The 13,791-nt window shown below is 39.2% G+C and overlaps 1 protein-coding gene across 4 annotated transcripts; it reads left to right on the forward strand.

Moving 5' to 3' along the window:
* Positions 1 to 6,611: 6,611 nt before the first annotated feature.
* LOC116322021 (UDP-glucuronosyltransferase 2A2-like) lies at positions 6,612 to 11,286 on the forward strand. Of its 4 annotated transcripts, none has more exons than XM_039604661.1 (2): positions 6,612 to 6,693; positions 9,165 to 11,286. In XM_039604661.1, the coding sequence occupies exon 2, from the start codon at positions 9,167 to 9,169 to the stop codon at positions 10,766 to 10,768; it is 1,602 nt and encodes a 533-aa protein (XP_039460595.1). In that variant the 5' UTR covers positions 6,612 to 6,693; positions 9,165 to 9,166; the 3' UTR covers positions 10,769 to 11,286. The 4 variants fall into 4 exon arrangements, with proteins under 4 accessions (XP_039460595.1, XP_039460594.1, XP_039460593.1 ...); XM_039604660.1 differs by lacking the exon at positions 6,612 to 6,693 and adding an exon at positions 7,712 to 7,844; XM_039604659.1 differs by lacking the exon at positions 6,612 to 6,693 and adding an exon at positions 7,760 to 7,961.
* The last annotated feature ends 2,505 nt before the right edge of the window (positions 11,287 to 13,791 follow it).

Raw genomic sequence — 13,791 nt, forward strand, 5'->3', positions numbered from 1 at the left:
TAAATTCTCACCATTCTCACTCAGTGTTGTGTGGAATTTTGAGATGTTGTGGACCAATGCAGTTTAACGGAGGTACACAGTCTACCAAAAGCAAGTTGTAATAGCATACTGATGTTACGGTGTCGTTCTGTGACCCAGTGTTTATGTATTTTGTGGTTTAATTGATATTCCTTGATTTAGTGTTATTCATGGTTCAGTGAAGAGCAAACTCAGTGACATGAGTTTGCTCTTCCTAGTTTAATCATTTATATTTCTAGTTCTTAGGTTCATGTTCATTTACTCTGTTCCCTTTCACTCTTGTTGTCTTGGCCTTGCCTGTTGTGTCTCTCGCCCCCGTCTGTGTCCCTCGTTCTCTCTGTCTCCTCAGTCTGTCTTGTTTCTCCCCCGGTCCCAGTGTCAAGCAATTGTCTGCGTCTTAGTTAGTTTCCTGTTGTATTTTGACAGTATCTTGTCCTGTGTTCAGTTTTGCTTCCTCCCTGTCACAATGTGTCTGATTACCCCCAGCTGTGTTCCCTCGTGTTTTTAAGTCCTCTGCTTCCTCTGCTTTTTACCATGTCGTCCACATTGCTGTCCGTGTTCTCCCCCCCACCCACCCACCCCCTGCTGCCTAGTCTGCTTCCATTCTTGAGTTTTTATTTTCTAATGTTAAGTTTTGTTATCATGTATTTCATGTTTGTATTTTGCTACAGCGAAGAAAAGCTGTTTCCTTTAGTTATCCCTTTCTGTTCAAGTCCTGCATTCCTTGCATTTGCCACAGCATGACTTTGCCACAAGTCATGCTGCTCTTCTACACCACTACAAAGACCTGTTTGTTTATCAGTCAACTGCATAGTGTGGCAGAAAAGAAAAAGAGAGAGAGGGAGAGGTGACAGGACTAACTAAACACAGCAAACTGAATGAGTTTTCAACAGAGAACGATCACAGGAAATGGGGTGTGTTCGAAAATACCTCCTATCTCCTTTTCCTAACTTCTTTTCCTTAACCTCAATAAAAAATCAAACACTAGCAAAGAAAAGTGGGTATGGGAATTATTAAAGACCTAGGAAAAGAAAAAACCAGCGTGCAGAAAATCAAAATTATTTTGCACTAGTCTCTTCAACAATGTCATACCAGATGCCTGACATTTTGAAACCACAATGTGGCGAAGATGAAGAGCAAATGGCGCATCTAACTTCACCACAAATGTTCTTACCCTCTTGTTTCATGCAGTTCATGTAACAAGAACAAAATACCATGACGAAGGGTGGCATTTTAAAGAAAAGGGGTTTACTAACAGTCACTTTTATGACTGAAAGCCTTGGACAGTGGGATTTTTGCAGCTGGACTTATGGCATATGCCTTTGTATTAGTTTTCCTTTTAGCAGGATGTCTATTGCATAAACACAATTTAATAAGGTTTGAAGCACACAGATCATTGCAGATTGCACTAAATTTAATGCCAATAGTTAGTAGTTGTGATAGTTGTTTCAAGTGTTGCAAAAAAAGTGAACTATTACACACAGATTTCAGATTTATATGGTGGAATATTTTATAATAATTCAGCTGTCCTCTGGACAAACCATCCATTGCACCTGTATAATGGTCATCAGGACCTCATGCACTGTGCCCAGCGACTTACATCAAAAAATTATCCCTTAATCAAAAACATATTTATTCTCCTTCAGCAGCTTGACCCACTGTAAGCATTAATATTATAAAATTTTAGGCTGGAATACAACAACAGACATTACTTATACAAACTGAATTGCACAGAAGCTAGACTGAACTATGTCAGAATTTATTTTCTATATTTAAGGCTATTACCTCGTAATTTGCATCACAGATTTGTTTAATCCTTTACTGCACATACAGGGAGTGCAGAATTATTAGGCAAGTTGTATTTTTGAGGAATAATTTTATTATTGAACAACAACCATGTTCTCAATGAACCCAAAAACTCATTAATATCAAAGCTGAATGTTTTTGGAAGTAGTTTTAGTTTGTTTTAGTTTTAGCTATTTTAGGGGATATCTGTGTGTGCAGGTGACTATTACTGTGCATAATTATTAGGCAACTTAACAAAAACAAATATATACCCATTTCAATGATTTATTTTACCAGTGAAACCAATATAACATCTCCACATTCACAAATATACATTTCTGACATTCAAAAACAAAACAAAAACAAATCAGCGACCAATATAGCCACCTTTCTTTGCAAGGACACTCAAAAGCCTGCCATCCATGGATTCTGTCAGTGTTTTGATCTGTTCACCATCAACATTGCGTGCAGCAGCAACCACAGCCTCCCAGACACTGTTCAGAGGTGTACTGTTTTCCCTCCTTGTAAATCTCACATTTGATGATGGACCACAGGTTCTCAATGGGGTTCAGATCAGGTGAACAAGGAGGCCATGTCATTAGTTTTTCTTCTTTTATACCCTTTCTTGCCAGCCACGCTGTGGAGTACTTGGACGCGTGTGATGGAGCATTGTCCTGCATGAAAATCATGTTTTTCTTGAAGGATGCAGACTTCTTCCTGTACCACTGCTTGAAGAAGGTGTCTTCCAGAAACTGGCAGTAGGACTGGGAGTTGAGCTTGACTCATCCTCAAACCGAAAAGGCCCCACAAGCTCATCTTTGATGATACCAGCCCAAACCAGTACTCCACCTCCACCTTGCTGGCGTCTGAGTCGGACTGGAGCTCTCTGCCCTTTACCAATCCAGCCACGGGCCCATCCATCTGGCCCATCAAGACTCACTCTCATTTCATCAGTCCATAAAACCATAGAAAAATCAGTCTTGAGATATTTCTTGGCCCAGTCTTGACGTTTCAGCTTGTGTGTCTTGTTCAGTGGTGGTCGTCTTTCAGCCTTTCTTACCTCGGCCATGTCTCTGAGTATTGCACACCTTGTGCTTTTGGGCACTCCAGTGATGTTGCAGCTCTGAAATATGGCCAAACTGGTGGCAAGTGGCATCTTGGCAGCTGCACGCTTGACTTTTCTCAGTTCATGGGCAGTTATTTTGCGCCTTGGTTTTCCACACGCTTCTTGCGACCCTGTTGACTATTTTGAATGAAACGCTTGATTGTTCGATGATCACGCTTCAGAAGCTTTGCAATTTTAAGACTGCTGCATCCCTCTGCAAGATATCTCACTATTTTTGACTTTTCTGAGCCTGTCAAGTCCTTCTTTTGACCCATTTTGCCAAAGGAAAGGAAGTTGCCTAATAATTATGCACACCTGATATAGGGTGTTGATGTCATTAGACCACACCCCTTCTCATTACAGAGATGCACATCACCTAATATGCTTAATTGGTAGTAGGCTTTCGAGCCTATACAGCTTGGAGTAAGGCAACATGCATGAAGAGGATGATGTGGACAAAATACTCATTTGCCTAATAATTCTGCACTCCCTGTAGTTATGTATTGTATGGTAGTTTTGGAAGTAGTCTGTAACACTCTGATACTAACAGACACAAGACATAACCCCCTTTCTCAGGAATGTGGATAGGGGTTGTGATTCCTTCTAGACAACAGGGCCATAACTTCTGGTGCTAGGAAATGGTCTTCTACTCCTTTCCCCTTCTCTGACTCTACAGACTTGACTGGAGGACAAGAGGTGGTTGCCACGATGATGTGAGAAGGGTCATCTCCATATAGGGAGATGTCCGAAAGGTGCTGAAGATGAAACCTGAGACAGACATTGGGTCTGAAGGCTTTCCTTCAACTGCTGACCAATCATGTTAACATTCTGTTTTTATCACATGGAATAAAAGTGTTTACTGCCTGGGTGCAGCCGGCAGCCTTTGTCTGCGAGCCAGAGAGACGGCGGTCTATTGCACCATATAAAACTAATCTGAAATTCTAACCGTTTGATAAGAAATTTGAGCATATTTTTCTTCTCTCATGAAAAAAACCCAACAAATTGGCGCATCAACACGGGCCTTGATTGGATAGAAGAGAAGGGGACCATTGCATCTGGGAATCTGGATTGGTGGTGAGAGTTGAGCCTCGGTCTGGTCAAAGCACTGAACTGGTTGAACCGAAGTAACTGAACACTTGTGAGTGAAAAATTTTTTTAAAAGGGGACCCCCCCCCCAAAATTAAAGTATGCAGATTGTCATTAAATTAATTCTGTTGTGAGTGATCAATCTGTAAGGTACCAAGAAATTATTGGAAATCAATCTCTTTATCAATTTTACATTTCTTGACTATAAAAGTTGAGGTTTAAAAAAAAAAAATCTAGAATAATTTTTTTAACTCCTTTAACCCATCCGTGTTGGTATGACAGTCCAGCCAAGACATTATTTCTTTGAAAAAATTTTTTATTTGCTTAACCTCTCTGTGTTGGTATCAAAGTCTAGTTGAGGCCTTAATTGTTATACAACAATTTTATTTTTCATTTTACCTCCAGATTGGTATCAAAGTCCAGTCGAGGTAATGAATTGGTTAAAAAATTGAGGCCGGTAAAAATAGGGAGTACTCACTGTATTTAAAGTATCTTAATCGGAGAGGATAATGAAAGCAACATAGTGAAAATTCTGTGGTACAACATATTTTTAAAGCTGTTTGGGACATCGTACTTCTCATAAAAACAGCAAATCTTTCTCTGTAGTAGTTCTTTGTTTTTCTTTCTAATTTTCCTCCTTATGTCGCGCAAACAATAAAACGGAAGTGGTAGAACGCTAAGGGAAAGTGAAGAAGTAGGAAGCATCGGTCTATTCATCAGAGTGCAACACCCTGTGTCCACAGAGGTTATTACAGCTAAAAAAAAATAGTGCCAACTCGTCGGAGGACTGAGCTCGTGCTATCTGGCTCAATCCGGTGGGAGGGTGATACTGCAGGTCACTCCCCTGTCCCTGGTGGGCGCAGGTGGAACTGAAAATAGATGACAAAATGAATAATTAAATAGAACAAGAACACTAACTAAATTCATTAAACACAATTTTAAGAAAAACTATTTGAAGATATGTCTGAAGTTTCTCAGTTATCCAGGTCATCACAGTCTAAGGAGCTTGGAAAGAGAAGCGTCTGGACTTCTTTAAGTTGCTTAAAGACGTTTCACCTCATTCATTTGAGGATAGGATTTTTTTTAAGTCATTAATTGATTAACAAAAAGACCAGAGTAATAATAAAGCATAAACAAATACTGACAATTTTCAAAAATAATAATAATAATTTAGAGAAAGAAATTGAAAATGATAATAATAACAAAATAACAGTTGAGGTTGAAATAAGTAACGACAAATTAAAAACAGGAAATAAATACAAAAACAAAAAAATAATTTGAGTAGGACAAATTCAAAATTAAGACAAAATAAAATAAAAGTAAATTCTGAGAATTCAAACCAGAAGAGTGGAAGATTTTTAAAAAAGAAATTACAATGGCAACCGCCATCTCTTTACCACTTAAAGAAGAAGAACCAGCACCTCCCATCAATATGAGACAGTTCAAGGACTTTGTAAAAAAACAAAAAAAAAAAAAAACAAATGTTGGAAGGATAAACAGAGAAGAAGAAGAAAAGGGAAAAATTGGAGAAAAGATTACATCTGGAAGATGTGGGAAAGGGAGGATTTGCTTCAACATAGGAACACAACTCCCAACTAAAGATGCAATAAAAGCCCTACATCAAAAAGCAAAAGAAGAACATGATGAAATAGCCTGTACTTGTTTAGCACTTTACTTAGTCCCTAAGGACCCCAAAGCACTTCACACTACATTCAGTCATTCACACACTGGTGATGGCAAGCTACATTGTAGCCACAGCCACCCTGGAGTGCACTGACATAGGCGAGGCTGCTGGACACTGGCGCCACCGGGCCCTCTGACCACCACCAGTAGGTAACAGGTGAAGTGTCTTGACCAAGGACACAACGGCTGAGACTGTCTGAGCCAGGGCTCAAACCCGCAACCTTCCGGTTACAAGACGAACTGACAACTCTTGAGCCACGATCGCCCCCACGTGTTGCATGGGAAACACATGTTCCATGGGAAAAAGGAGGTAGAAAACTTTAGGGTCCAAGGAAAGCTGATATAGATACACATACAGATACAACAAGCAGTAGCAGAAGCCTTAACAGCACAACAGCAGCAGCAACAGCCTCTTTATATATTGAAATGAAGCATAGAACTGAAGACTTTTTCTTTTGGCATTTTTGAAGTGTTCATAAGCTTTAAAAGTGAAAAATGCTCAATGGCTGTGGTCACATGCATACATTTCTTTCACTATGATTCAAATGATGACATTTAGAGGTCATAGTAGTACTATATAAATAGTTAAGCTAATTTATGTAGGAAAGAATTGAGAAGCAACAACTGAGAACATTAGACAAGACAGCAATGAAGCTGCACTCTTGACAGGTCAATTTCTCTCTTTTTACATTCTCATGGTAGTGGTTGTTTTCAAATCCCTCTAAATCTTAAATATCCAATCACAGATGTTTAGATATAACTTCATGGCAACTGGGTTTTTTTGTTTTGGGCATTTATTGAAAGCGACAGTAATCTTTGGAAGGTTTTTTATTTACACTGGGTAAAGAGAGCAATGAGTGAACAGAATTAAAATGTTTAGTCAGACATGTGCAGTTACACATTTACTCATCTTTCAACCAGCAGGTGCTTGATTCTGTTGCACCAGCAGCTCAAATATATAAATTTTCTTTGGCTTGGGCAGAAAGTCACAGGGACTGAAGTTGCAGAGACTTGAGGTGAGAATCTGTTTCATCTCCTCAGTTTTTGAATATTGTTGAGATTTTGTTGGTCTGCTAAAAATGTCCTACGCAGCAGCTGCAGAGGTCATAATTACAGCTTCATCAAGCATGTCTAGGTGACAGTTTTCCTATATTGTAGCAATAGAACTTTGTGATTGATGCAAGATGACATGAATAAACAACACAGAGCAGATATTTTAGACTTTAATGTTTACAAGGACTTTGACTTGGTTAACCTGTGATTATTCAACAGTTCCACAACAGTAACCGCTGAATAGGAAAAAGGCATGTATACAGTGTGGTCAAATACGGTGTGGTTTCTACATCATACTGTAGAAAGTTGTAAGCATTTAAACCAGCATACACACACAAACACTTGGAGTTTAATATTCTGTTTAGAATCAGTTTAAAGCCCAAACACAGTAAGTGTAATAACTGCTGTTGATACATCCATCGATGATCGATGATCAAATATCTGCCAAAGAGACAAGTTGTTAGGGAAAACCAGTGCATGACATTCAATATTAATTACTTCTGACCTGTCACACTGTTGCAGTTAAACTACAGACATCATCACACTGCAATTGAATCACGTCTCATATGTATAACTGACCTCCAAATGTTATCATTTTAATGACAGTGAAAAAAATGTGTGCATGTGATCACAGCCATTGAGCATTTTTCAATTTTAAAGCTCATGAACACTTCAAAATGCCAAAAGTCTTCAGTTCTATGCTTCCTTTCAATATTCAAGATTCAAGAAGTTTATTGTCATATACACCGCAAAACACAAGTGGTTACACAAAGCAATGAAATTCTTACTTTGCGAGTTCCCTTCACACAACTAAATAAACAACTAACTAAAATAAAGAATAAACTTAACTCTGAGCATGAAAAATAATAAAGTAAAACAAGTGCTTATGTAGCACTTGTAGTTTGCATCAAAGCAGTCCTGAAGCACCAAATCAGTCTCGTCACTCTAACTTTAATAATTTTACTTACTGTGGGGGGGGGGCTTGTTCCAGGAGCTGCCTGTATGCTGTGGTCAGACTGTCTGAAAAGGAGGCGAGGCACTGCCTTGTATGCGCCCCTTACGTTCCTGTAGACGTGGTTGCAGTGATTCAAATCCCCGGCAACAACAAACACGGGTGAGCGGTCTCGTGTTGACGTCGTGCAGTAGTCCTTGCGTTGTGGTCCGATCGGACGCGGCGGGATGTAGACAGCCAGCAGAAACACAGCATTGAACTCCTTCGGTAAATAAAAAGGTCTGCACTTCACCATCAGCACTTCGATGTCCGCACAACAGTGTTTCTCCACCACCTGAGTGTCCACAGACCACCTGTTGTTGACATAAACGTATACACTGCAACCTTTGTTTTTACCCGAGGCAGATGTGGGGTCTCCGCGGTGCACGGAGTGTGTCTGTAACTGAATGGCCGAGTCTGACCTACTTGCCGTAGTCCAGGTTTGCGTAAAAATCCGAGCACAGTATTCTTGTGAGGGCGGACGTTAGCTAACAAAAGACTAGGCAGCAGTGGTTGGTGGCTCTAGCCTTTAGTTTAGCATGTAGCCCGCCTCTCTTGCTGCGCTTCCGTCTTGGGTGCGCTGGTCGACGGCCACTCTGAATACTTGAGCCCGGGGGTGTTGCGGGCTGCCGGCTAGAGTCACCAGGATCCAAACACGGTAAAAAGATACAGTCCAAAAGGTCTGAACCGAGCCCATGGTGAACTTTTCCGATGTCCCATAGTGTCTCTCTGGGTATATATTTGCTCATTAGTTTGGTTTTAGAACTGCACATTTATTAATTTTTGGAACATAATTTACTTCTTGCATAGAGGTCATGCAGAAGTTTACCCCCATAGTAAATAAAAAATAATATTTAAATAAAAAATAGATCAAATACTGGAAACAGGGAAATAGACCATAAGTGTTATTTCTCCATTTCACAGCATTTGACACAAGAAATAACTGGTAGATGAGCCTATTATCAAAATATTGGTAAAATGACATGTTTCATATCCTATAACTGGTGGTGACAGCTATTTGGCCGTTGAATGTTGTGATAAATTGTAGAAGGAATGACCCTAGGAACATTTGTAAGGTGACCACAAACAAATGTAAATAATTAAAATAATTGTGATGCTTCACTTATTGCTTATTGTGCAAATGGGCAGGTGTTTGATAAGGTTAACTATGACAATTTTAGAAGAAGTCTATAGTAGATATCATGTGTTCAATTCGATTCAGCTGAATTTTATTTATGTCACCCACAATAATAGTCACTTGAAGGCACATAATATGGGAAGATAAAAAAAAAACTATAATAACAGAGAGAAAACGAAGCAATGAACAATCGTGTGTCCAATTAAGTATGGCCACTTCAACAAAAACAGATACTGTTCTTCTGAAGCTCAACCACTCTTTGAACAGAAAATATTCAATGATTCAACAATTTGTCTCTTTTGCAGAGATGGGGTCAGATCGAGCCTTGGCTTTCTTCCTGTTTTTTTCAGCAACTCTGACTTCCTCATGTGATGGTGGAAAAGTGCTAGTGTTTCCAGTAGATGGAAGCCACTGGCTTAACATGAAAGTCCTTGTGGAGGCTCTTCATTCTCAAGGTCATCAAATCACTGTGCTACGTTCATCCACCAGCTGGTACATTTCTGAATTCTCACCTTATTACACCTCCATCACGATCATCCAGGAACAGTCCCAGCCCGTTGAGAGTCAAAACTTCATGAGCTCGTTTTTGAAGAGGTCAATGGAAATTAATAAGAATGACGGCTCACTCTGGGCATTTTTTGAGTTATACTGGAATTTTTTTAACCTTTTAGTACAAAACCAGCAAGTTGTGGCAAATTTTACTTCCAGCATCTTTGAGAATACGACACTGATTGGGGACCTAAACAAAACTGGATATGATCTTTTTCTGACTGATCCTACATTTCCAGGTGGTGTGCTGTTAGCACATTATCTCCAGCTGCCTTTGGTTTACAATGTACGCTGGCTTTTTAGTGGAGAGGCACACCTTGCCGTCGCTCCTTCTCCAGTGTCCTACATTCCCATATGCTTCTCCCATAACTCTGACAAAATGGATTTTTTTCAAAGAATCAGAAATATGATCCATTACATCATGGTTCTTTACAGGGACTACTATGTCTCCAGACCACCATACCAGGCCTTGTGTGATCGTTATTTTGGAAATAATGTTAATGTCATGTCTCTAACCCAAAAGGCTGACCTCTGGCTCATGCGGGTTGACTTTACATTTGAGTTCCCTCGTCCCACCATGCCCAATGTCATCTACGTCGGTGGCTTCCAAAGTAAGCCTTCAAAGCCTCTCTCATCAGAGTTTGAGGAATTCGTCCAGAGTTCTGGTGAACATGGGGTGATCGTCATGACATTGGGCACCCTGCTGAGTGACCTTGGACATGAGTTAACAGAGAGCTTTGCCTCAGCATTTGCCAGCCTCCCTCAGAAGGTTGTGTGGAGACATGTTGGGAAAAGACCAGCCACTCTGGGAAACAACACCATGCTGGTTGAATGGATGCCTCAAAATGATCTACTAGGCCACCCCAAAACCAAAGTTTTTGTCACACATGGGGGCACCAATGGCCTGTACGAAGCCATTTACCATGGTGTGCCAGTTCTGGGCATCCCTCTCATTTTTGACCAGCATGACAACGTGGTGCATTTGAAGGCCCGGGGAGTGGCTGAAATGCTTGATGTGACAAAATTGAATGCTGATTCTCTGACAAGTGCGCTGAAGAATATTTTGGACCCAGAAAAGCCCTACAAACAGAATATGCTCGAATTGTCACAACTTCATCATGATCAGCCCATGAAGCCTCTTGATAATGCTGTTTTCTGGATGGAATATGTCATGAGGCACAAGGGTGCAGCACATCTGCGCACTGAGTCATACAACCTGCCATGGTATGCCTATCATTGTCTAGATGTGATAGCAGTCCTTGTAGCATTTGTTGTTTTGTTAATCAGTATATTCATTTGGGTTTCCTGTAAATGTCTATTTACATGTGTCATGAAGACCAAGAAGTCAAAGCGTGAATAGATGACGTGACAATAAATAAACTTTGTCATGTCACAACAGTTTAAATATAGAATGAAACTGAATAAAAATCATACATACTGTCCAAGAGTCTGTAGGACAGTTTTCCTTCACAACTTGAAGCTTCTTGTCCTGTGGTTACAGTGTCATCCTATTCATGACCACAAGATTTTCAGCAAATGATTCCAAATTGCAATTGTATAGTCCTGTGATTTAGCCCCAAACACTACTGCTCAATGACTATTAGTAATGAGAAGCATTTGGGAAGATGGTCTGTATCTTTTAATTGTTGGGTGAAATTATGTCCTCTCATCAACTTCAACCCAAATACTCCAATATAATTGAAGACCTTGGGACCACAATCAGAAAGGATACAGGATGCACCCCCCCCCTAAATGTATACCTTGCTACAGCTCTGAAAAAGTGTAACTAGATAACGTGATCATAAATAAACTTTGTCAGTGTAACAACAGTTTAAATATACAATGAAACTGAATAAAAGTCATACATACTTTCCAAGAGTCTGCTGAACAGTTTGAGTTTTCCTTCATGTCTTAAAGCCTCTTTTCCTGTGGTTAAAGTGTCATCCTGTTCATGACACAAAGATCTTTAATTACAGAGTCTAAACTGCAAGTATATAACACATACCATATCTCTGTTACAAATTGACCCAGCACGACACACACACAGTGGTCTGGTTGTTATATTAGTGAGTAGGAAAAACTGGGCAAAACTTGTGGTTTTCACGTCCATATATCTTTTCTATCTTGTTTTCTGTATTTCCAAGAATTTATTTTCTGTAAAGATATGTGAGTGGGAAACATGTATGACTAATCAGTGTTGTGCGGAATTTTGAGACATTGTGGACCAATATAGTACACAGGAGGTATACAATCTACTAAAATCAAGTTGTAATAGCTCACTGAAGTCCAAAAATGCAAAGCCCAAAAGATAACAATTGTCCAAACCACAAGTAAGTTTATAGCACGCTGATGTGTCCCCAAATACTACTGCAGGTCAGCTGACTACTGGAAAAGAGAAGCACTTGGTAATCAAGATAGGGGATTTTTAAAAAAAAAAAAAGTCATGTTGCTCTTCTACGCTTCGATTTTTTTTAATTAATTTCACCATTTCCTTCATGTAAGAAAAGACAACCTCTGATTTCAATGAGCAGTTTTGGGGGTGAATAAACTATTTGTTTATCAGTCAACTGCATAGTGTGGCTTATTCAAATCACTTGCCCAATGACATTTGGCATAACTTGCAGTTCTCAGTTGAGTTTTCTATTGTGTTTTTGGACATCTGTGTCCATCTTGAAGTCTTAAAATTTTTCTAAAGATGTATCGATGCAGAGCAGTTGTTATGGACCAGAAGTCCAGTACACAAGAGGTACAAAATCTACAGAAACAAAGCTGTAATAACACACTAATGGCTAAAAATACAAAAGTCCAAATGATAACAAATGTCAAGAGATAAGAAGAAAAAAAACAGTCTAGTGAACATAACACAAAGAAAAAGTCACCATAGCAAAGAAAAGTGGGTATGGAAATTGTTAAAGACCTAGGAAAAGAAAAGAGCAGTGTGCAAAGAATCAAAAGTGTTTTGAGCTAGTCTCTTCAACAATGTCATACCAGATGCCTGACATTTTGAAAACACGATGTGGTAAAGATAAAGAACAAGATGTGCATCTTCACCACAAATGTTCTTGCCCTTTTGTTTCATGCAGTTTATGTAACAAGAACAAAATACCATGACGAAGGATGGCATTTTAAAGAACCTCAGGACCTCCTGCACACATGCAAATCAAAAACAGAAATTATGTAAACAAGAACAAAATACCATTACAAAGTAAAGGGGTTTACTAACAGACACTTTTATGATTGAAAGCCTTGGACAGGGGGATTTTTGCAGCTGGCCTTATGGCATCTGCCTTTTAAGAGTTCTCCGTTCAGCAGGATGTCTTTAAATTAATGCATAAACATAATTTAACAAGGTTTGAAGCAAATTGCACAAAACCTAATGATAGAAAAGGGATGTCTTATGCCTGATATGCTTGTGATAGTTGTTTCTAGTGTTGCAAAAAAAGTCAACTGTTACACACAGATTTCAGGTTTATACAGTGGAATATTTTATAATAACGCAGCTGTCCTCTGGACAAATCTTCTGTTGCACCTGCATATCAGTCATCAGGACCTCATGCACAGTGCCCAGTGACTTACATCAGAAAATATATCCCTTAAATCAAAAATATATTTATTCTCTTCAGCTGCAGTTCTTTAATCTGCATTTCAAAGAGAAACACATGAATTAAATGTGAGCTTACACTGTCTTATTTGGTTATTAGGCTTTCAACACTCCTTCACACTAGCTCAGCAGGTCTGCAGATTTTACTGCCACTAATGTTTTGTTGTAAATCTGTCCCACAACCTACAAAATTAAATACATTTTATTTAATATATTGGCCTACTTGATAAGGATACAGTCTAACTCCTGTCCTCATCCCTGTTTAGGATTTCTATGACCAAAGTAAAACTCCATCCATCACTTGTCCTGGTTGACCCATAGTAAACATTAATATTATGAACCTTTGGCCTGGAATACAACAACAGACATTACTGATACAAATTAAGTTACACAGAAGCTTGACTGAACTATAATCAATTCACATAGATCAAAATCTTGATTTGAAATGATGAGCTAAATGTGAAGCTGTGAAAAAAATTGAATTCGACAAGAAATGATGACCTGTTCCAAATGTTTCTAAAAAAAAAAAAAAAAAAGGAAGAAACTGAGTTTATTTGGATTCATCTGATGCTCAGGAGAAGGCAGCAGCAGGGAAAATTTCATGGTTTGAGATAGGAGTTCACCTGTATCAGGATCGCTTTCATGCATAATTGAGGATGCCAGTGGGGCAGTGTAAAGACCGACTCGACACACTGTTATCTTGATCACTTTTTTGGAGCGTTTATTGGCATTTCACACATCCAGTTTTGTTTGGTTCAGCACCCGGTTCCACCAACTTTCCA

This window comes from Oreochromis aureus, linkage group 20 (genome assembly GCF_013358895.1).
Source record: "Oreochromis aureus strain Israel breed Guangdong linkage group 20, ZZ_aureus, whole genome shotgun sequence".
NCBI classification, from domain to species: domain Eukaryota; kingdom Metazoa; phylum Chordata; class Actinopteri; order Cichliformes; family Cichlidae; genus Oreochromis; species Oreochromis aureus.

Coding starts and splice junctions, on each gene's coding strand:
- LOC116322021 (XM_039604661.1), top strand. CDS start 9,167: ATGGGGTCAGATCGAGCCTTGGCTTTCTTCCTGTTTTTTTCAGCAACT.